This window comes from Thunnus maccoyii, chromosome 3 (assembly GCF_910596095.1).
Source record: "Thunnus maccoyii chromosome 3, fThuMac1.1, whole genome shotgun sequence".
In the NCBI taxonomy this organism is placed as follows: domain Eukaryota; kingdom Metazoa; phylum Chordata; class Actinopteri; order Scombriformes; family Scombridae; genus Thunnus; species Thunnus maccoyii.
Window position 1 is genome coordinate 21,054,134 of NC_056535.1, and position 24,170 is coordinate 21,078,303.

At 39.1% G+C, this 24,170-nt stretch overlaps 1 protein-coding gene across 3 annotated transcripts in view; it reads left to right on the top strand.

Annotated features, from left to right (window-relative positions):
- The window catches only part of kcnab2a (potassium voltage-gated channel subfamily A regulatory beta subunit 2a), a 94,915-nt gene that overhangs the window by 34,963 nt on the left and 35,782 nt on the right, over positions 1-24,170 (top strand). For 2 of the 3 annotated variants that reach the window (XM_042402883.1, XM_042402901.1), the window contains exons 2-3: positions 7,535-7,702; positions 11,011-11,052. In XM_042402883.1, coding sequence (XP_042258817.1) covers positions 7,626-7,702; positions 11,011-11,052 — 119 coding nt within the window. In that variant the 5' untranslated portion in view covers positions 7,535-7,625. The remainder of the gene's footprint in view (positions 1-7,534; positions 7,703-11,010; positions 11,053-24,170) is intronic. The other variant, XM_042402893.1, reaches the window with a different exon arrangement.

A 24,170-nucleotide genomic window follows, 5' to 3' on the forward strand; every position in this document is an offset into this window, starting at 1 on the left:
ACAGAGAAGAGACATTTTTAAAACCACAAACTGTCTGTCGGATGATGAGAGAGTAAAGATGATGCACTGACATGGATTCACATCTTTACATGGTTTTGACTTTGATCCTTTGATGAATGTCACTGAAGAAGAAGGGGAGATTCTGTCTAAATCCTCTTTGTAGCCTGATGGAGAACGAGGTTAGGTTAGCTTTTCTCTCTCTGCCTGACTGAACTCCCATGTAGGATATCCCCAGCAGTTCTCGTCTGTTAGCCTGTCTCCCTCTTCCGCAGCCATCTGCTCGGGTCTGTGTGTTTTCCGCAGCTGCCAGCATACTACACAACACCGTGCTGTGCTTTCCAGGCCAGCACTGCCTGCCTGCCTGCCTGCCTGCCTGCCTGCCTGCTTGCCTTGCTCACGTAAGCCCTGTCTCAAGAGGGAATTCACTCAAGCTTGGTGTAGGTGGATTTATGGATGGAAAGCATGAAGAGCAGCCTTTTTTGACTCAATTATGCATTTTGTTTGGAAGAGACTGGGGTGTATGAGATGATGCTATGGAGATGCATGTTTTTCATGTCATTAGCTTATCTGGTACTACATGGCACCGTCCTCCCCATTCCCCCCATCTTTCCTCTTTGACCACTGCCTTTATCCATCTTTGATGTAGTAGCCTATGGTTATATCATAGTAGATACAGATATCAATATTTTACAGCTGAAAGAATTTAAGATTTCAGATATTCATTTTTTATGTAAATATACATATGATATGAACAAATATTTTGGTAAGGATTCCTGAAACTGAGTTATTAAAAAGTTCTGACTAATATGTGTACTACTAATGGACATTTAATATAATATAAAAACCAGAAAGCTTCTTTTCCTGATTTTCAGTATGCAAATGTTGTCACTTAAAAATAATATTATTATATGTTCTTTTGAGAGGTTTTTGTGTAAACCAGATGACAAGATTATTTGTTTATATGTTTTGTGTGTGATAAAGTACTAATGAGTCATTACTATTGCAAAGACGAGTCTCAAAAAGACTTGGATACTGAGAACTAAAGTGCAAAAGTGCAATGAATTAGTTCATGGAAATAGAAAAATATTAACTATGTGATGATCCTGAGTGTCAAGTAAAATAATTCTGATTATAACTTGCCATAAACCTGCAGCCTTACAAGCTTTGTTTTTGTACTGATGTGAAATATAATTATTTGCATTATTGGTAAAAATTGGAGAATAACGTGCACCAAAACTTATATCTTGATTATTTCAGTTTTTAGGCAGAGAAAAAACATTTCCTGTGTGCTGTACTGCAGTGAAACAATTTGAAATGACACATAAAAACACTTTGAAAACATGTAACTCTTGATGCTTTAGGCTATGTTCAGATCAACAATAACACCTCATCAAAAACGCAAGGGGCTGTGTTGGTGTGGGCGTGTTGCTACTTGCTACAGGGTAGCAGTGAGAAGATAAAATACAAACCAGGAAGTCCATTTTAAAGGCTGATCAGGTGTTTAGACCTGATTGATTCTTGTGTACCTGACAAGGAGCAAATTTGGGCTTGAAATATTTTACTTTTCTTAGCATAATAAAAAAAAAGAAACCATAGCAAGTGATAGTCCTTTGGGAAATAGAAGAATTCTATCTCTAATTCCTTTATACTTTTTGGTCTTGAATGTATATAACAGTGGCTCTGTCTAAATGCGTTAATCACAGCTGCCGTTGTCTTCTTTTTTTATCCTACCCTATGAATTTTTAAATCAAGATCTGGATGGTTGGATACAGACAGAAAACAGGAACGGTTGTACTCCTGTATCAACTCCTTTCTCCATTTGTCTTTGTCCTCCCTTCCTGTCTCTTTCTCTCTCTGTCTGCAGTTTTTAATCTGCAAAGTGCACCTTGGCCCATTAGTGCAGTAAATCTGAGCCCTCTAACTTGAGCCAGGACGAGTCTGTAGTGTACCGCATTGCTGCAGTCAGCAGCAGCATCCCTTCCAAATGCAGCTCACTACAGGCATCTCTGAGAGACTGGTGCATTGCTCTACAATGTTCTCCAGTCAGTGATCAGGTGTTAACACCAAATGTTTTGTTCAGGATCTAAATAGGCTAAAACAGATGATAACCTATTACATTAAAGTGCAGAGAGAGCAAAAGTAGACACTGGAGCCTAGAGAGAGGCCCCATGTGGTAGATTTTCCTAATTTATGAAAGCATGCACTAATTGGACAGGTCAGGTTCCACTCCACTGTTCACTTCAAAAGCGCTTCACTGTAGGATTTTGTTTTTGTGGTGTAACAGGGCTGGTCTTTGCTCTAAAATCCGGGTGTTGGCCAATCAGTGCTATTTGTACCTAATATAAGAGTTTGCATGATTAATAATTACTGATAAAAGCTACATTACTTTAAAACGCTTTGAAATTGCTCAACTGCACCTGTTTTGCAACACTAATTGCCATTCAACACAAATATGTATGAGTTGTGTGTTGTGGTGAAGTTTAGTGTCACTGTAGCCGGTGGAAATCACTGGTGTCTTTAGTTTAGATTGATGTTGTGTCCTTATTGTGCTGAATGTGATTTTTTTTCTGTAGTTTTCCTTCCCAGTTTCCTTTTTTGTGTAAGTTGTGCTGTTGGCAAATGATGAGGCAGTGACTGTCTGTGTGAATAACTTGCTGGTTTGGGCAAAGTGTTTGGTTTCACTTAACTAGTTGGACTGTCTGATTCCAAATGTACTTGAGGGCAATTATGCTTATATGCAGTGTCCGAAATTAACTTTTTGACTCACCTGTCCAGGGAACTGGTAGATGGAAAAAACCCACTGGCCAAGCATATTTTTTACCAGCCAAAATATTAAGATGCCTTTTTGTGTCACATTTCATTGAAATAAAGTATTGCCAAGCACCAAATGCAGGTAGATTTTTCATTTGGCGAAACCAGTAGGACTCGAGACTCTCCTGATACTCTTCTCCACCCACTCCACCCTGCCTGCACTCTCTTCTTCACCTCTCTTCTGCACTCCCTGTTACTTTGAACAGTTGACCCCAAGTATTTAAACTCATCCACCTTCGCCATCTCTACTCCCTGCATCCTCACCATTCCGCTGTCCTCCCTCCCATTCACGCACATATATTCCATCTTGCTCCTAATGAGCTTCATTCCTCTTCTCTCCAGTGTATACCTCCACCTCTCCAGGCTCTCCTCAACCTGCTCGCTACTCTCACTACAGATCACAATGTCATCCGTGAACATCATAGCCCAGGGAGACTCCTGTCTGATCTCATCCTTCAACCTGTCCATCACCATTGCAAACAAGAAAGGGCTCAGAGCCGATCCTTGATGTAATCCCACCTCCACCTTGAACCCATCTGTCACCCCAACCGCACAGCTCACTGCTGTCACATTGCCCTCATACATATCCTGCACCACTCTTACATACTTCTCTGCAACTCGTCATACTATACCACACCTCCTCTCTTGGCACCCTGTCATATGCTTTATTTAGATCTGCAAAGACACAATGCAACTCCTTCTGACCTTCTCTATACTTCTCCATCAGCATTCTCAAAGCAAACATTGCATCTGTAGTGCTCTTTCCTGGCATGAAACCATACTCCTGCTCACTCATCATCACCTCTCCTGTTAACCTAGCTTCCACTATTCTTTCCCATAACTTCATGCTGTGGCTGATCAACTTTAAACTTCTATAGTTACTACAGCTCTGCACATCACCTTTATTCTTGAAAATCGGTACCAGTACTCCACTCATCAGGCATCCTCTCACTTTCCAAGATTGTGTTAAACAATCTAGTTGAAAACTCCACTGCCGTCTCTCTTAAACATCTCCATGCTTCCACAGGTATGTTATCTGGACCAACCGACTTTTCACTCTTCATCCTCTTCATAGCTGCCCTCACTTCCTCCTTGCTAATCCACCGTACTTCCTGAGTCACTGTCCCGACATCATCCAACCTTCTCTTTCTCTCATTTTCTTAATTCATCAGCCCCTCAAAGTACTCCTTCCACCTTCTCAGCACACTCTCCTTGCTAGTCAGCACATTTCCATCTCTATCCCTGTTAATTTCCTTTCTGCACAATTTGCAGAAAATGATTTCTTGTTTATTGTTGTATTTTACCTAAGGTGAAATGTACTTCCAAACAACTATGGTTGCTGTCCTTGTGGGACTTACTCATCTAAATCCTGAGCATGTGCTTGCTCACCTACGGTTCTGGAAATCAATGAGCACTTAATAGCTGAAAGGCCAAAACAGTTGTTCCTAAATTTTACACAGCTGTCCCTGTTCACACTTATGTTACAATATAATTATATTTTAAAATCATACTTGTGCCTTATTATCAAGTACAATATTATATTACTTAGAGCTCGACAAAAAAAAATTGTGATACAGACACTAGGAGTCACTGACCAACCTAAGTTTGCTCATGTCTGCAAGTTTATTTGAAATATTGTCGTCATTGTATCGTCATCAAGGTAAATGCGTAATATTATTCTGATACTGATATATCTCACCAACATCCACACTGTTTCATAGGCTTTTTAGGACACAGTCCTAACCTTGCCAATAGCAAACTTCCTGAAACAAGAACATATTTGCACAACAGATCAGTTAGCTGTTGGCAGTTTCAGTCATTCTGGTTTCACACATCAGGCTAAAACGTAAAATCCCATTACAATCAAATGATTGTTCAGCCCGCTAGAAAGTACGCTGTGATATCCCCGCACCAAACCCCCTGCATCCTCTGATTCACATCAATGACAGATAATTCAGGAGGACTTTGCTGTGCTGTGTCGTAAATCTACTACTATGCCTTTTATCCATCAGGGTCATGGCATCATCATCACCTGATAGCAGGGATGACCGCTGTCCCATTGTGGCATGATTGAAATGAATGGGCAGGGAGCGTTAAATGAGTCCTTGGGAACACGGGGACACCTTATTCGCTGCCTGGGAAATTGATGGGAGGAGAAAGTCACCTTCATGTTGTCATTACGATGTCGGTTATGAGCCATGACTCACATGAGTGCAGCCACTGGTGAAATAGGGTAGCACGGGCTGCTCAGCTCATGGCTTTGTCAGGGTGACATAGATGCCACTCTCTCTGCTGTTCTCCTCGTTTTATTTTATCCACTACAGTAAACTGGGCTAAAACATCAGCAGTGCCACTCCCCTCCCTCCCAGGCCATGGTATTGACTTGTAATGGTCTGATGAGGTATTTTAAATGTGTGCTAATGGCATCTGTGTATACCTAACCGCCCACCTAACCCTCACTGATGCCCAGCTCTCTTGCTGTAGCCCTCTCTACAGCAGTGGCCTGTTTCTTGGGCAGACACTTTGAATTATTCATAGAATCATGTCGCCCTATGCAGTGCATCAGCCATGGTTTGCTGCTGTGCACACACATAGGTACACTGTAGCCATAAGATAATGAAGTAGAATCAGGATCATACGTATTAATGTGTGCTGCTTGTTGTCCCTGCCTGGCTTTTTACTGCATTTGAAGGTAAATAGGTGTTTTTCTTTGTTGTGATGTGATTATTCTTTTGTCTGAATAGTTGGTTCTGATTATTCCAAACTAGTATTTGTAGCCTTTAGTGTTAAGAGTGGTGTTAAAATCTCTTCACTCACAGCTGTTGGAAACTACAGATGTTACATAGGTCTGATGGTTTATTCATTCAGCTCATGTCCGCGGAGTGAGGACATGACTCCATCTAGTGGCAGAAATATGTAGTAGTCCTTTGAAAAACGTAATAGAATGTCAAATAAATTCACCTACTCTTCCTCTGATTATAGTTTTCAAGTTTATTTTTTATTTTACTAAATATAATTTTATATTTGGGTTCACTTCTAACTTACAAGCATACCAAGATCAAAACAAAAGTGACATGTGGCTTACAAGTGACACTTTTATTGGATAGTCTTTTGGTAATCTGCAATCTTGCAACATTTGAAATTTTGGCAGATAGGGAACAGTCCCATATGAGGTTAGCTAATGGACTTTTTGTCTTTGCTGTAATTACTGTCACTATATCCTACACTAAAGTAGGACTATGTTTTGCTTGAAAAAGGCTTGAGATCCACCTTGCTTTCAGACAAGTGGCCACTGATCAAACCGGTATGCCATTTGGTAATTCCATTATTGACCTGTTTGCCCGCTGCTGTGAAAGGTTTGGCGTGCCATTGTTTAATTACTGTCTTGTGCTCCTGATTTCTTTTGGATGTGTTGGTCATCATCAAATATGTTCGATATTTTCAGTCTGTTGGTGTCAGTGGTCACATGAGGTCATGGTGGAAAGTGTGGTCAGTTAATATGAGATGTTCTCCGGCATATAACATGTTGTTATCTTACGAGGCGGCTGTGGCTCAGGAGGTAGAGCAGGTCATCCACCAATAAATAGGCTGGTGGTTCGATCCCCGGCTCCTCCAATTTGCATGTTGAAGTGTCCTTGGGCAAGATACTGAACCCCAAATTCCCAATAGCTGTGCCATCAGTGTGTGTGTGAATGGGTGAGCATAGAAATATTGTGGGATACTGTGGATAGGAAGCCCTGTATCACTCCTGATGAGCAGGTTGGCACCTTGCATGGCAGTCCCTGCTATCAGTGTATGAATGTGTGTGTGTGAATGGGTGAATGTTGGCATGCATTGTAGAATGCTTTGAGTGGTTGATAAGACTAGAAAAGCGCTATATAAGTGCAGTCGATTTACTGTTTATCATCCCCTTGATCTCTTTTTAAGGATAAATGGGATAAAATGGTGTTTTAGGACCATAATCCTTGCTAAAACAGTGATCTCAGTGCTAGAGTTGCAGACAGCATATAGCTAATGATGAGTTCAAATTTTTCTGATCAGCGAAACTTGATAAACGCTCTGGATTGCTTCCTTGATGATAATCACCACCAGGGTGGGACATTTTTTTTAAAAATGTGGACATCTACCAGCCACTGACAGATAAATGTTCAAATTCATCAGCCACTCAATAGTAAATCTTTTTTTGTGCCTGAAATCTACCAGCCACTTTCATATTTTACCAGCATTTGGCTGGTGGCTGGTGCTAATTTCCTACCCTGATCACTACATATGCTTGATGGATTTCAGATAGTTAACCCATTATGAATCCATAAAACATATCATGACTAAGAATGGCTCTATCTATGTGAACCAAGACTTCCTCCTTTTTTCTCTGAGGGCTGACTGAGAATGATGTTTAACTAGTTGGGCTGGTTATTAATTCCTGTCATCTTAATGGAGGTGCAGTGTAACCCTCAGGTGTGGAATAGGGATGGATGGAGCGGGCTTTGGAGACTTGTATAGTATGGTATACTGCATATAGATTAGTATGGTGTTTTTGTTACAATGATAGTTGATAAACAAATAAATAAATGGAAATGAAACATGAAATACACACGTAATGTGGCTGCTCAAGTATAATTGAAGGGGCTTCCAAATTATAAAGTTATAAAGTTAAAGTTATATTTTTGTGAGTATAAAAACTCTATCACCGACTGACACTCATCATCTCTTTTCCTTCCAGAGGCCCTGATTGGTGATAGACTGTACCCTGTGGTCCCACTGAAAGAACACCACCCCCGGCAGGCTGGCCAAACCCCCTCCCTCCTGCCTCCATGTATCCTGAATCTACCACAGACTCCCCTGCTCGCCTCTCCCTCCGACAGACTGGCTCACCTGGCATGATCTACAGGTGAGTTCATAGACCCAAAGGACACATTTCTGCTGATGGACACATTTACATATAAGCCCAGATTATTTGGATTCATATGTTAATTACAAGTTTCACCAATAAATGATTTATATTGGTTGGGGTGAAAGACTGGGGGTATGGAGTTAGAGAGAACTGAGGTTACCAGACCTCTGTAACACGCTCCTCACCTCTGCTTGAGGCTAGCGTTTCGAGGCTTCCTTAGCCATTACTAGCAACAAACCCCGAATCTCCAAATGAACTCTTGCTGTGTAAATTGCACTGTGGGCAATGTAGGCACCAGGTCTTGATGAATGCGTGGAATAAAACTACAAATCCTTTTTTTAAAATTGTCTATCATGAGTCCGACACTGTTATAGGAGTAATATGCTAAATCAGTGGAATACTCTTTCAATAAAAGAAACCAACACAGACAACAAAAGAATTAATGAGCACAAACTGCCTCTCTGTCTAATATATGCGCTTTTGTCGCATACACATACAGACGGGTGACAAATTAAAGGAAAAATCGGTACAGGCTTGAATGCTTGACCCATACAGTGAGGGGGCCTGGTGGCTCTGTTATGCTGTGGGGGGCATTTTGCTGGCATGGTTTGGGTCGACTTGTCCCCTTAGAGGGAAGGCTCACTGCAAATCAATGCAAAGTTGCTCTGAGTGATCACCTTTATCCTATGATGAAACATTTCAATATCTTTTTGAGAATGGTGTTCCTCACGAGTTTCTGGAACTCTTCTGAAGGGATGAAAACCATTCTTCTAAAAGATATTCCCTCATTTGGTGTTTTGATGACGGTGTTGCAGAGCGTTGTCTAACATGTCAGTCCAAAATCTCCCTTAAGTGTTCAGTTGGGTTGAGATGTGGTGACTGCGAAGGCCATAGCATATGATTCACATCATTTTCATACTCATCAAACCATTCAGTGACTCCTTGTGCCCTGTGAATTGGGGCATTGTCATCCTGGAAGAGACCACTCCCATCAGGATAGAAATGTTTCATCATAGGATAAAGGTGATGACAAAGAACAACTTTGCATTGATTTGCAGTGACCCTTGCCTCTAAGTGGACCCAAACCATGCCAGCAAAATGCCCCCCATAGTATAACAGCCACCGTATCCCCCCACTGTAGGGGTCAAGCATTCAGGCCTGTACCGTTTTTTTCTTTTAATTTGTCGCCCGTCTGTACGTGCTTTTATGTCACTATCGAGAATATCAATCAATGAGTCAGTTTACTTTTTCACCAGCATAATCCACTTTTTATCAATGCTACTTTCAATGGAGTCTTGGGTACATATAAGAAAAACAAACAACAGAACAAGCAGCACAGCCAGCACACTGTTGAGCAAGTGTCCTAGTCTACAGATTTATCGCAATGACTCACATCTATGCAATAGAAATTTAATCTTTATATGCCCAACCTCAACCTTTATCTAACCTTTACTTGAACTTTATGAGGACAAAAAAACATTTCAGCTTGTATTGAATGCATTTCTACAAAGTAAACAAATCAGATGAACCAAATAACTGTGACACACTCTCACACACTTACATGCAGATATATCACAGTATATTTTAATTTCACTTGCCTGATTGTGTGTTGGGTTAACATCGTGGCAACAGCAGTGTGGACACCCATGCCTACATTATCCTGCACTCTGAAGCTTCACCAGCATGTGGTGCCAGAGACTCATCCACTTGTATCATTGAGAAGCATCTGTGCCACTCTCATTCCTCTCAAGCAGCTTTATGGCTGTGTGTGTCGCATTGCCTCCATTATGGGCGGATGGGGTGATGTTGCCAAATGGAGTTGTGACACTAAAGTTTGGAAATTTAGGCATAGTGTATCAGCCTGTTAACAACACATCAATACAAATTTTCACCATTCTAGTGCACATCCATTACTCTTCCACAAATTTTCATCTAAGTCACTGTGTAGCTTTCCTATCAAACTAAAAGTGTAAAGTGCTTCACTACCTTTTCCAAGTGTATCATTAAAAATGGTGTGGACCCTTTGTTATGGTAGGAATATAGTTGTTAAAGACATCTGAACAACCCTATAATGCCCAGGTTATTTCTGTTGAATAAATAAGATTGTTTCTATTTTTACTCTTTGTTCAACCTTTGGTTTCATGCACCAATAATTATATAATTTACAATGCTCCCTTTTTAATTTACTTCTATAGCACAAAGGTCAGTTGCTCCATGTTGCTTTTTAACTGCCCTGAGATTAGTACTTTTGTTATAAGGTACATTTTTCTGCACAAGTTACACATATATGTCTTTTGACACTTCTGGTCAAGTCATTTTAGACAAGTTCTCTGTATAAAGAGCAATAATAGGTAATGGATTCTTTTGTGTTCTTGCCAACAAAGGATGATTCCTCTAAAAACATTTGGAGGTGCGGTTTGAAGATACACAGTTTTGCCAAGATTAGTGACGTTTAGTGTATGCTCCAGTGCTCACTTTGAAGTCTTTTATTATAACTGGGATCTGTACAATGAGTCATTTTCCTTTTACTTAATTAGCTGAATTTTCATGTTATGTTGTTGGCATGCACTTTATTTCAAGGCTGTGTATGCAGTTCTAGTGTTTGGGTAGTTCATTTCCTGTACCATACAGGCTACCTGTAAGGTAAAGAAAATACAAAATTATGAAATGTGTATGTAAATTGTAACTATATTTTAAAATTTAAAAGTTTTTTTTTATCCATATTACCCCCTTTTAGTTTGATATGATTATCTTGTAGTATGGTCAGGTAGCTGGATATAAATGAAATGCACATTTGCACATCAGTTTGTAAGTCAGCACTTTCAAAGCTGAAAGAGAATTATTTTAAGATCTTGAAAAGTTAAGGATTTGTGCAGACGTCTGGAAGATTTTCATTGGTAGTCCTTGACCGTGCAAATAACTCCTCTTTTTTTCATGGATACTGTAGTTTTAGTACAGACTACAGCTATGGTCTGTTGATATATCATATTGCTCAGACATTTCCAGCATACATAATTTAATCCAACAAACAAAGCATGCATTTTTGAACAAATATGGTTGTGTGAATACTACATTGCTGACACTGTGTCTATGTTTGCCACTGCTGATGCTATATTTTCTATTCCCTCTTACTTTACTGGCGCTCATTTTGTTCTTTGTCTTTGGCTCTTGTTTGTGTCATGGTATATTTGTTTATCGTAACATAAGTGTCTGCATCTACTTGTTCGCAACTACTAACTTCTTTCCTTCCCTGCTTCCATTAACTGAAGCTCTCCTTTCTCCTCTTTTCCCCCTGATGCCTTTAGCGCTCGTTATGGGAGCCCCAAACGACAGCTGCAGTTCTACAGGTACCTGTCTTTCTCTGTATCTGCACATCACTGTTTGTTGCCGCTGAGCAGAATTATTAAAGTTTAATATTTTCTTTTATGTTAGTACTTTTAAAGTATGCAAATGTGTACAGAATATATTTACAGAATGACTTTTTTTAAATATTTGTCTTCTTACAGAATAGGTTTTATTTCACTGTAATAACCTTGCTACAGATACTTGCTGTTCTGTCATTTAAAACCATATATCCATTAATAAACCTCTGCAGCATAGATAACGCGTATCATCTACTATTTAGCTGGCAATGCACTATGCAGCTTAAATCTGATAGGGGTGATGATGGATTTTGTTGCAAGGTTGCTCACAAAACCTTTGAATCAACAATAACTGTCTGAGTTCAAATGATTTTTTTCTTTCCATCGTTTTTTTTTTTTTTTACCAGTGACATTTGAGACACTCACTGTTGTTTTTTGTTGGAGTTATTAAACTTAAAGATGTGACTAAAGCTTTTTTACTGAACTGATTTGTAGACACATTCTTTTACTTTGTTACAATTAAGCCATTTTCCATTATTTATAATTTCTATATTAAGCAGCACTTTTTTTGATCACCAACTTGATCTGTCTTGTTCTAAAAGCCAGACCATTTTGAAGAGTGTTGGGGACGTGATGATGTTCTCTTTGAGTAGGGTAGCTGATGCTCACTCCTTCAGTGGTGTGCTTTTAGATGGTCAGTCTTTCTTATGCTTTACAGTAGGATCATGTTTTATGGACTTTTATCAGGCCTTATTCTGCTGATTCAGCCATAAAAACCCCTGACTATGTGGATGTGCTTGTAATGAGCTCACTATCGGATTTTTATCCTGGCGCCTTGCACATTTTTGTCCTTTTTAAAGTGCAAACCGTCCCAGTAGCTGCTCCCCTGGCCTACGTGAGTAGGATCGATTAAGCCTCCTATCTTTTTTCTGTCTATGAGTCTGACAGTCTAATAGGCTAATGCTGGGAAGGGATTTTTTATTCTTTTCAATCATCTCAACATTGGAACCATGATTGCTAACAGACCATTTACCAGGATGCAAATGAGCTCTGAACTTTTCATCCCAGTATGACGGACTATGAGTTTACAGTCATGCTGACTATATTTAGTTTTGCTGTTGCTTTGTCTTGACCCTATCTTGTCATTACAGTTGTCATTATATGTTAAGCACATTTTGATGGACAATTTTTGTTTTATATTGTTTTATTCTCCAGTATGAGTTGTAGATCAGCGCTATTCTGAATATCTATGACGGAGCTCTCAGCTCTGGCTATCATTTAACAATTTTACAGATTTCAGGAGGAGACTGAGTGCTTTCCAACATTGAAGGTTGTTGACTTTTGACCATTATATTTCTCTTGTGTGTGGATTACAGAAAAGCCGATAATGTAAAAGAAATTCTTAAAGCATGACTGTACTTGAATGTCTACTTTAAAAGCCACAGCTTGATTGATATAACAGAACTGGGTGATGTCAGCTATTCTTACTGTAAGTAAATTACTAAGTTTATGTGTAAAGTTCTTCCTCAGTTCTTAAGAACAAATGGTTTCAAGACAAACTATCATTGTACTAAATGGAGCTGAACAACTCAAATTCAAGGATTGTTTTAGCTTATAAAATTGTTAATAATTCTGTTGCTAAGGAACATCTGTAGTGTCCGTGTGGGTTGTAAATTAAATTGTAAGACTCTGTTATCATGTAAACCAACTCAAAGTAGTCGTGATTAATCATCGTCTTCTCAGTGGCATCACAGGTCTTATATCTTTTAAGCAGCTGTGCCAAAATAGCTCACCAGATAGACAAGAGGGTGCAGATTGGCTTCTCCAAGTAAAAAAATTTTTTTTCTGTTGTCTGAGTGGTTCAGAGAGTCAGTGTGTGAATATAGAGCGCCAAAAATATGTAGCCAAAGGCAGGTGATGTGCTTTTATGATTCCAGTTTTTTTTAATGTATTGAAATTGATGACTTAATATTTCCAAATAGGTCTGAAATCAGTGACTGTCATTATACTGTAGTTATGTAGATTTATATAAATTATACAGATTTTAAGTGTCCATTAGTGTTTTAGTAACTGTCAGAGATGATGAATTTTATCATTGTCTATATTATGTGACACACTCTGGTTCTGACCTTGACCTGAACACAAAGCCACTGATATGCAGAGATGCTGCAAGTGTGCTTAACCAGCGTGGTTTCCATAATGCCTTGGTTAGAGAATACTTGAACGTGCTTGGTGGTTCATCTTGTTCTGTATGTGTGTGTATGTACAGTGTTTGCTTGACATTGTGTGTGTTTTTGTGTGTGTGTGTGTGTGTCATGTGCACACAACACTCAGGCACTCATTATTGTCCAGCTCTTAGTATTCTTTCCTGTGGAACAACAATCAGGGGCTTTTAGTGCAAAAGCTTTGGTGAATAATTCAGGGCTGATATTATTTGCTGTGGTTAGCAGAAACAAGACGGGCCACTAAACAACATAAATGGATTTCTTCTATGAGATCTCACAGGGAGGGGAGGAAGAGAGGTGTTGGTTGTGGTGATAGAGTAGGGTCCAAGTGGCGAGGGGAGGGAAAGGGATGGACTCTCTTATTCACTAATTGGTTTAGACGTTTCCTAGTAAGACACTCCCAGTTTGGGTGGACCCGTTTCATCACTCTCTGCAGTATGTGTTTATAAGAGCAGTCTGGCACCCCGCAATCTCGCTCATGAGCCGACCCCCAAGAAATCGGGTGAGTTTGAGGAAAGATTTTTGCCACTAACGACCACATCGGGAGCGTGTTTGTTTGCGTCTGTTTTGTGTGTGAGTGGTTGGCTGAGTGATGAGCAGAGTGTGTGGGTGTGTGAATGCATGCTGCCTTGCTTGGAGTCTCCTTTATTTATCTCTTCGGTCTCTACCCTGAGATATCAGCTGTTTTGGAGAACTTTGATGAGATTTGAAATTAATAATAGAATTTGCGAGAGGGACACATTTTGATGTCATGATAGGTTCAACGGTTTGGACGTTTTTTTTTTTTTTTTAATCCCTTATCAGAATTTCAGATATTCTCTGTGTTATTAACAGTCTTTATATTGTAAGAAACACAAGATGTGTGAGATTTAATGTTAGTTTATTATATTTTAAAGTTACTTTGAAATGGATGTTTGATGTCTGTGATGTGGTAGCTTTGTGAGCTGTTTTGTCCATAAGCAAAGAAAGTGCTGTTCAAGTGTTGTAGCACCCAACAGACTTTTAAAGGATCAATACAGTTTAGACTTTATAGCATATTTCAGTCCAGTTGTAGAAAACTTTTCCTTATTCTCACATGGTGGCAAAGAACAGACTGTGACTCAAAATGAATGAATTCTTGTTGAGGATAGACATTTTAAGATAAACTGTAGAGTATCATTTTTTATTTTAGTTCTGGTAATTCTTTAATATTGCCTTTATTGAGATGCTAAATTTTATTTTAAGTAATTTCAGGTTGGTCTGTTGTATCATTTTTGTTGTATTTTAATATTTAATGAATAAGATGGCTATAATCCCATAATGTTGACTCTGTATATGGAGTATGCTTTAATGAGATATAGTGTAAGTATATGTTTTATGGGTTTTCATGAGTTTTCATTTTATAACAAAGTTTTTTTTTAACAGCAATAACCATCCTCTTACCATTTTACTTCCTGAAGCTACGTTTACGGTATTACTAGATTTAAATGGTCATTGTTTTGTAAATCAGAGTTTTATACATTATGTAATAATCAAAAATTGCAGTCTAAATGTTATACATTGCCTTTACCTGAACAATGGTATTTTTGTCAGTGCTAACAAGTGCATTCAGCATTAAATTGCATTCTTGTAGTGGTGGTGGGACTAACACAGTGCTGCCCTCTATTGATTCAATTCAGCACAATACTCTTTGACACTCTGGATCAAATAGGAATCCTGTAACTTCAGCAAAAATAAGTGTGTATTTAATAGAAGGAAGAAGACTTAATGATTTAAACACACACTTTTTGAAATGGAAAACATGGCTGCTTTGGATTCCCCAAGCTCCAGAAGCTGAAATAAAGCCCACTCGTAAATTAAAGATCCATGGCAAGTACATATTATGTGGTGCTCTGTTTGGTGATTCTTTTAGTTCTTGTTGTTCCTGTCTTTTTTGCAGTCTAGATGGGCATGTTGTGGTTATTTTTGTAGTAGGATACATGCAAATTATGTCCTAGACCTTTCTCAGAAAATGTGTTTCTTGATGACTTCTTGACCAATCAGAATCAGAAGTGAGACCTGGAACGTGTCCCCTCCTGTTGCTTGGTGCATGTTTGAATGCTTCTCCTCTCCCTAGATAGCATGTGCCCTCTTTGGTCCTACTCCTTAATCACCAGCAAGTCACCTGAATGCTCCCTATCAGTGTAACCCTGCCATTGTGTACCTGTCAGGGGAGGGTGGTGCTGGGCTATGTTGTGCGACTCTGATTACAGGATGCATGGCCGTGTGCTGCCCCAAGCAGGAGAGCTCTTTTTTTATGGGAGCAGGTGCTATTTAAGGAAGTGGCTGTGCCCTGCCGGCTCCTCGCTCCGTCCGTGTCCCTACTTTATTCTGGCTCCTCACTTCACGGGTCGTCTCAGCATCACGAGGAGGAGGAGGAGGAGGAGAAGGAGAAGGAGAAGGGGGGAGGGGGGGGCATGTTTGCGGGAGGGTACGCTGGAGGCCCCCGGGGGGCTCCCGGCAGGCGAAAGTCCAATTACTGTCCTCCTGAAAACCTGCAGATCCCCAAACCGGCAGCGCCAAGCAGCAGTGTTCGGAAGAGCAGCAGCAGTAGCAGCGGCAAGATGCTGTCTATGTCATACAGCGAGAGCATCCGGAGCGGGATCAACCGCTACCACTCGGACCAGGGGCTGAATCAGCCGCCGGCCCGGCCCACCGACCAGGCTGAGCTGCAGAGACTCAGGGAACAGAGAGTTGCCGCTCAGATTAAGAACATGGAAGACTTCCTGAAGATGAATGGTCTTGCCCTGGAAGAGTGTGTGTCCTATCAGACAGGCATGAAGTACAGGTAAGATAGAGGCAAAGCTAGACAGGGACTCAGATACTCCAGAGTGATGGGGCTGAGAACCAGCAGGTGAAAGCGGCACTGTGGCCAGAGGAGGTCAGATGCTTGCGGGTCTACTGAACAGGTGTGTGTTATCATATAGGTGTTATTAGTGTTATTTGGTTGGCCTCAAAAATCACTTTTTTTTTTACCTTGCTGTTGATTTTATTCAGATTAATGTCACCAGAAACAGTTATACAGTGAGGAGCTTGTTTATCTGTCTCCTCTATGTTAATATTTGTACAGTCTTGCTTTGTCCTCTGGTCAGATTGCTCACATACAAAGGTACCGGGGCTCAGGTTTTATTTTAATCATCTAGGTCGGTGGCATATTTGCCCAACTACATGGGAAGGACAGACTGTTCCGTAAGGAGTTACGTGGCCCCTTAAAAGCTCACTCAGACATTCTTTTCCTTTTCCCCTTGATCACATAGATGCTCTCCCTTCTTCCCTGACCATGGTTTCCTATTTATTTCATAGAGAATTCTGCCCTACAAAGACACACTGAAATAACCCCTTTCTATGTGGTTGAAGTAGAACTGGATGATGTTGATATGATATACTACATATGATAATATTAGATTAGATATTGTGTATGATTTATTCTGTCATTATATTGTAATATAGGTCTGAGTTTATTTGGATGTTATAAGTGAGTGATAATTAATACTGAATGCCTTTTTGGTCAGTGAAAACCATGTCTACCCAGATTTGGTGATTTTGAATTTTTCAGATAAACTGAATGACCTTATAGAACATAAAGGAAATGAAGAAAGGAAGTTTTCCTTTTTATAGGTTGAGGAAATGCAATTCTTTAGCTAAATAAACAACTTAAAATCCCATATGATTATCTGAAAAATGCATTGTCACAGGGCTGATTTTCTTAGCTCATAAAAAGTTAATATTTTGGAGATACATTGTTTTCACCGTCATACGCAAAATATTGTCACATCTTCGACACTGCATTAAATCACTTTGTAAAAAAATATTTTGATATTTGAGTTTGTTGTTGCACTAAGCTTTAGTTCAAAAAGTCAAAGGGCAAGATTTGAGTTTGTTTTCTATATTTTAAGATTATTCATAGATATACCACTAATAAGTATGAAATGCACTATCAAAGCAGAATTGAAACATCTGGTCATTATTTCTGTGTCATCAACACAACAGCAGGAAACCAAAAAGGCTATTTTATGAACTGTTGCCGTTCAAAGGGTTGAGCCAGTGGAGCAGGCTTAGCGGCTGTTGTGTTGGCTAATAAGGCCTGTGAAGCTGATGTTGTTGTTGTTGTGGACATGGATAGCTTTCGTCACACACAGGCATGGCTGCTGTTGTTTTTGACCGAGTTCAGTCACTAGAACGCGGGTATGCTTGGCTTCTGTTACCATGTCTGGGATGACCAAGTTTTACTGTCGTTTGCAGGCAGTGTTGTATGTCACCACGGCTGGCATGTTACCTTGTGTAAAGCTCAGTCACTGACCCATGACAGGCTTGGGTGCAGCTTTGTAAGTGTGCATGTAGAAAGGGAGTTTAATATTGCAAGGTGCATGTGTGGTTCTTAACTTACAAACCTCAGAGAGCCTCTTACAGTATCTTTAAATATTGGTCTCATCAGAACCTTTTCGTTTCATCTGTTTAATCTAACGGCTCTAGTAACAAATCTAAGTGTGATTTATGTTATTTCTTTATAGTGTTGTATTTAACCATTGGTATCGGTTTACCGCAGGAGTATTAGCTCATCTAACAGAGGGAATCCTGCCAGGATCCGCTGTTTCTTGTATCGTTTCTTGTATCAATTCTGTAATTAGTGCTGCAATTGGGTCAACAAGTACATGCAACCTCTGACTCAAACTCATCATTATTTCAGGTGTGTGATCAGGAAGGCAGGCCGGCGTTGCCACTAAGCTGCATTTAATCATTCTTTCAGTGCAATCACCTTCTCTAACATACATGGGGAAAAAAAGTTACATTGCATTTATCTTCCTTTTCTCCCTTTCTCCCCTTCTCCCTTCCTCTTTGGCTCGCTCACCACTCTGCACATACACTTAAAGACTTATTTTTTTGTTTTGTTTTGGCAAATATCCACTCAGACCTACCTCCAAGGGTTTGAAACACTCAATGCTGTTAAGGGAGTCATTGTGTTACATCACTAGAAAAGCACAGGATTCATTTCGCTAGTTGTAAGTTAATTGACTAGTACTAGTAAGACTCAATAAATGGTCTTTAAACTAAGACTCAAATGCGGCTAAAATATTGTCTAAAAATTAAGGAAAAGGTGTATTCTGTTTCCATCATATCATCCTTGAAACAAAACACTACCACTCAGCATGCCCATTTGGACACCGGAAAACTTTCCCTAGTGTCCATGTCCTCCGCTTGAAAGAGGTAGGCGGCGGGTAAAGGAGCCAGCTTGAGTTCAGTGAAGCGAGACAGGAAGCCTCGTGTGTCTGCTGTTAAAGCTGTATGGAGGTTGACTGGGGAGTATAGATTTCTGTAATGACTTAACACTAATGGACACATGGTAATGACCTCCACTTAGTCGTTCATACCTGGAGCTACATTTTACCATAACATTTCTAGTTGATGTACAGTAAACCTTTCCTGCTGATTGTGGAAAGCTTTGATGGACACATTATATCTTGCATCAGTTGAATAGAAACTTTTTTTTTTTTACCCGTCTGTAAATAGTTTGTATAACTTTGTTTTTGATTCCTTTGGTTATGAGGAAGAAAAACATCTATATAAATTGACTAAACAGCCAACACCATGTCACTGGCCTCTGATATTTAGTTTTTGTATTGTCAAATAATAAAAAAAAGACATCTGATGAATGTAAGACTAATGTTCACTCTGTACCAACTGCTGAAAAAATGTGGTTTTGAGCTAGATGCTTATTAATGTTCACCAGCTAGCGTTTGGTGCTGGTCAGGTGGTGTACAGTCGGTTAATCAGAGCTTTCTGTGCTGGAAACATCTGCGCTCATCACGCCTACAAAGTTTGGTGTGCGTTTCCTGTCATTTCAGCACTATGAGCACTTTCATAACACAGTGATTTGGTTCCTGTAAGTCTGAAAAATATTGATTGATGCAGGTTAGGGCCGCAACCAATGAATGTTTTTTTTTTTAATCGATAAATCTGCTGATTATTTATTCGATTAATCGTTCAGTCTAAAAATTTTCAAACCATAGTGAGAAAATGTCCATCACAGTTTCTCAGAACCCAAGATGATATCATCAAATATCTGGCTTTGATTGGCCAACAGTCCAAAACTCAGATATTCCATTTACAATGATTTAAAAGAGAAATGCAACAAATCCTCACACTGGAGAAGCTCCAGCCAGAGAATGATGATGATGAAAAATTACTGAAACAATTAATCAGTTATCAAAATTATTTCTGATTATTTTTCTTTCAGTCCACAAGTCAATTAGTCAACCTATCATTTCAGCTCTAATGCAGATTTAAGCAAACATGGACAAAAAAATTTAAATTCTACATTTGTCTTTTCATCTTTAGCTCAACAGAACAACAAAAAAAAACAGCAAATACAAATTCAAAACACATTATTACTAATAATCAGTTAAGTTCTGAGGGTAACAGAGAGGAGAGAGAAGCCGTAGAATATATTTTCAATAACAAGAATATACGGTAGCTTTCACTGACTCAGTCATAATATGATCGCTGGAACCTGTTCTGTTATTAACAGCTGATCGCCACTAGATGGTGCAGATGTTCCACTTAAGCAACTAAGTTGATAGAGAATGTCACACATCCCGAATGCCTCCCACTGCACTCAGTGCCATAATGCAGTCACTGAACATAATACGTGCATCACTCTTAGCACGCCTATCCTGTTGAACATGCTGTTCTGCTAAGGCTGCAGTATTTGTCAGTTTCTATTAAGCTTAGTCTGCTACCGAAACTTTAGCAAGAGGTGATTGAAGACATTTAAAATAGCAGCTTGTCACGAGTTGTCAGCACGAAGGAATGTGTCTTTTTTTTAAGTTTTTTGCTTTTGCTATTCCAAAATGTTTTCTTAATGTCCACACAGTTCTCTCTCTGTTTCTTACTCAAACACACACACACACACACACACACACACACACACACACACACACACATACACAGCAGTTTCGTAATTTCTCTCTGGTATAGACACACAAGCCATTTGGTCAGGACATAAATCTGCACTACTTCAAAGAGTAATCATATTTATTTTTCTCAATCTCAGCACCACTGCAGCATGTGTGTCAGCCTGGGCAAGTGTGACGTTTTTCTTCAGGCTATCCCCTACTCAGGGGCTAAATTTAGCAGCAGACTCGTATCCACAGCTGCAGCTGGATACAGATGAACGGGCTGCAGTCTAACCTGTTCATCCACTATTTTACCTCAAGCGCACTGCGTTGCAGTCTTGCTACACTGATGCGAGCTGCAGAAGTGGCCCCATGAAATGGAAAAATACATTTTCACAGTTTTAATCCTTTGTCCCTGTGTTAATTGTTCATTTGCCTCTTGTTATATGCCAAATATATTTTTAAAAAAAATCAGTGTTAGAGTATTTTTACATTGAAATCCATCTTTTCGCTTCCTGTAATGTTTCAAATGTTTGATGACTCATCTTGCACTCAGGGGTGTTGGACAAAAGTCCATCCAATCAAATGTGACTTTGGGCAAGTAGCTAGCCACACACCAGTCATATAAAACCACACTTCACTGTTTTTGGGTCGTGGTAGCTAACAGCAATATGTAAACAGATAAGAAGAGATATGTGTTTGGGCAAATACTTGGTTTCCATTTCCAAAACAGTGTGGCTGAGGTCTAATTCATTCATCTCTCCCTTGTCCTCCTCCTGATCTGACGTGGAGCCAACAGTCCTCTGTAGCTCTGTTTCTCTCTGCAGCTCTGTATCTCGCTAAACTCTAAGCCAATAAAAGTTCAATCAAATGCGAAGGATTTTATTTAAATCCCTCTTGTAACTGTACACCACTCAAATATTTTGTTTCACTGGGAAGTATGTCACAGTACAGAAGCTAAAGACGCTCTAACTTTCATTTCATGGGGCCTTTAATCTTTGTCACACGAGGGGAAGATGATGTTTAGGTATTTGGAGTGGTACAGATTTGGTTTCCAGTGGTGACCTCTTCAGTTCCTCTCTGAGCTGTCTCTGGCTGGCCTAGTTTGACACCTTGTCAAAATGTTCTAGTCTAAATGTAATGTGGGCACAAAAAATGGGAATTGCCAGGGATCGCACAATCCCGTTTTGGTTTGGTTTTTGTTTTGTACATATGATAGCTCAGCTGGATGTCATGATTACTGTTTGTGGATAATACAGCATTATTTAAAGGTCTGAATAGGTAGTGTGTATGAATTTTCACCCTGGATTATGCCACATGGTGATTGTAACATAAAATAGTGTCATTTGTCATTGTCATGATTGGTTACTTACTGATTCACAATGTTGTTATAGTCTTATTTATTTTAGTCTTTGCATTTGGTTTTTTTTTACACAATAGGGTTTACTTTAATGTCTGTTTTGTGTCAAGAAGCACAGCCTTGAACTTCACAGGGGTGTAGCCTTGTCACACGGGGTTACTGTTGCTTTTATCTGACAGGATAGAAGTGAATCTTTTCTTTGGAAAATAGACTTTCAAGCAGTGGTCTTTCCTGTGATACAATTTCTATTGTTACGATGAAAATCACTAGGGATATTTGTTGTATGGTGGTTCAAATGGTGATTACATCTAGGATAATTAGAATTTTTATTTTTAAAAAATTCTTTCATATCTTTCCATTCATTTCCATTTTTTGTTGGATCACACGTTACATCTATGTTAACATTGCTTTGGCTCACATGTACTTTTAGTGCTTTTCTGTAAAAAAGCATGTGCTTTGATGTTTTGAAGTGTGTGTGTATTTTTGTGTGTGTGTGTGTCATCGGGGGCTGCAGGGGGATCACTCTGTACTCTATGAATACCCAGTAGTGACAGGAGGTAGGAGGCTCTCTCCACTGTCCTCAGCCTTTTAGACACTCCGGCTTTAAAATTGTGCTCCTGTCACTTTGCATCACATTACAGTCGTTACTCAACAACATTCAGCACATATTTCCTAAACTGTCAATTTTCAGCTCTGGATAAGATGTGAAGTTTTGTTTGCTTGAAAGTTCAACTGAGGACATGTCTGTTGTGTTACTTCTCTTTGTAACTTCTGGTTGAACACCAGAATGTGCTGAGTCAGTGTCTGAAATCCTACTCTGATTTTGGGTATTTTTCTTTGTCACTCGATGTGTTTAATTCATAATAAATGAATTAATTACAATGGGTCATTAGGCAACAGATAATGTGATGGATGTAAGTCTTAACAGTTTCACACTTGCAATTTGTAAGTGGCTGTGCAGGATGTGTTGAGGGAATACTGACAGAAAGTTCCTGTTTTCACAAGTCTGTGGCTATCCTGGTGAGGAAGGAAACTTCACTGAAGCTTTTAGTACATTTCTGAGGTGCTGTGATCACTCTTGCATATTTAATACAGACAGAAATTTTTCAGTTTCACACTTGACTGATATTTCATAAATAAATCTTTCAAACTTTTTTTTTTTTCAATTTTAATTTCTTTTCAGTTATACTAAAGGCTTGCTTTTGACTTCTCATGGTGCTCTTCTTTTGCCCCGTTTGATCCTTTTGTGATCCCCATTTTTACTGATTTTAACATGATTTTATCACTTTGCAAAACAAGACCAAAAAAACAGTCACTGAGTTTTGTAGTTCCTCTTTTATTGTTTAAACAAACTTAGTATCTTTCTTTTTCTTTTGTTTCTTTGTTTTTCTGTCATTCTTCCCTTCTTTATGCTGGTGTAGTTCAGCATTTGTGTATTGTGATCTATAGACCTCAGGCAAGACCACCAGGCAAAAAGGTTTTAGGAGGTTTGACCTCTCAGAATGTCGAGGTCAGGGATTTACCAACAGCAGCCTGACCACATTATATAGCTGCCTGGTTTCTGTATGCTTTACAAGTAGAGGTGATGCAGGGTCACAGAATCAGCAGATCAGAATGAAATTGGAACAATCTGTTTCATAAGCTTGGTTTAACCATTTTTATTCAGCTTTTGTGTATCAGCACCATCAAAAGCTTAATGGCTCACTTCCTATAAAAGATCGGTGCTGGCCTTCAGGGCTGTGGATTGTCCAGGACCAGTAGATTTTCATAAAATAGTTCTTACTACATCCTCAGTTGACTGTTCACTTGCAAACTGTTCTGTATATACTATACTATACCTCTGAATAAAGATATATTTGGTAAGGGATATCAGAGTGGTATGTTCATTAAAATATGAATGACAAGAATTAACAAGAGGGATAGTTGACGTCATCCTTCCTTTTGTGATTGATTGGAGATCTTCAACATTGCCCGTCTCTGTGAAAGTCTAAACTGTAATTTTTCTGTTGGGGTTTGCACTAAACGTTTACTGTATCTAGTTATTTGCTTATTAGCTACCAATGAAAACAACATGACACAAGCAGCTGCATTATTTCCCTCAAAAGACTCACCAATCTGTTGGTCCCTTTGAACCACAAGAAGACACAGTCATAGTCTTTTCTATGATATAAATGATGCTTTTTCTCCTATGAAACAATTTTCAGCCAACATAGATAAATAATGTTAATTAGGTATTTAAATTTGCTAGTGACAGTTGTCATTTCAACTGGCAAAAATTATAAAAATATAAAATATTATTAAAAAAAATCTTTATATTACTGTAAGTCAAACTTTACTTGTACTGTGTATGGGAATCAACTTGTAATTTATAATATTAATCATTCTCTGTGAAAAATAAAACCCAAAGTTTCGAGGAAGATGTAAGTTTAATGGTATTGGGACCAACAAGCTGTATTTGTATTTATTTTTTACTGGACAAATTTGGAGAGAAACAATCCAGGGATGAAATACTAGCCTACTGTCTCCTTCTGTATGTAAAAATGTTGATGTGATTGAAAGTTACACTGTCATTGCTGTTTATTATCTCTAAAAGATGTTGTAATGGTA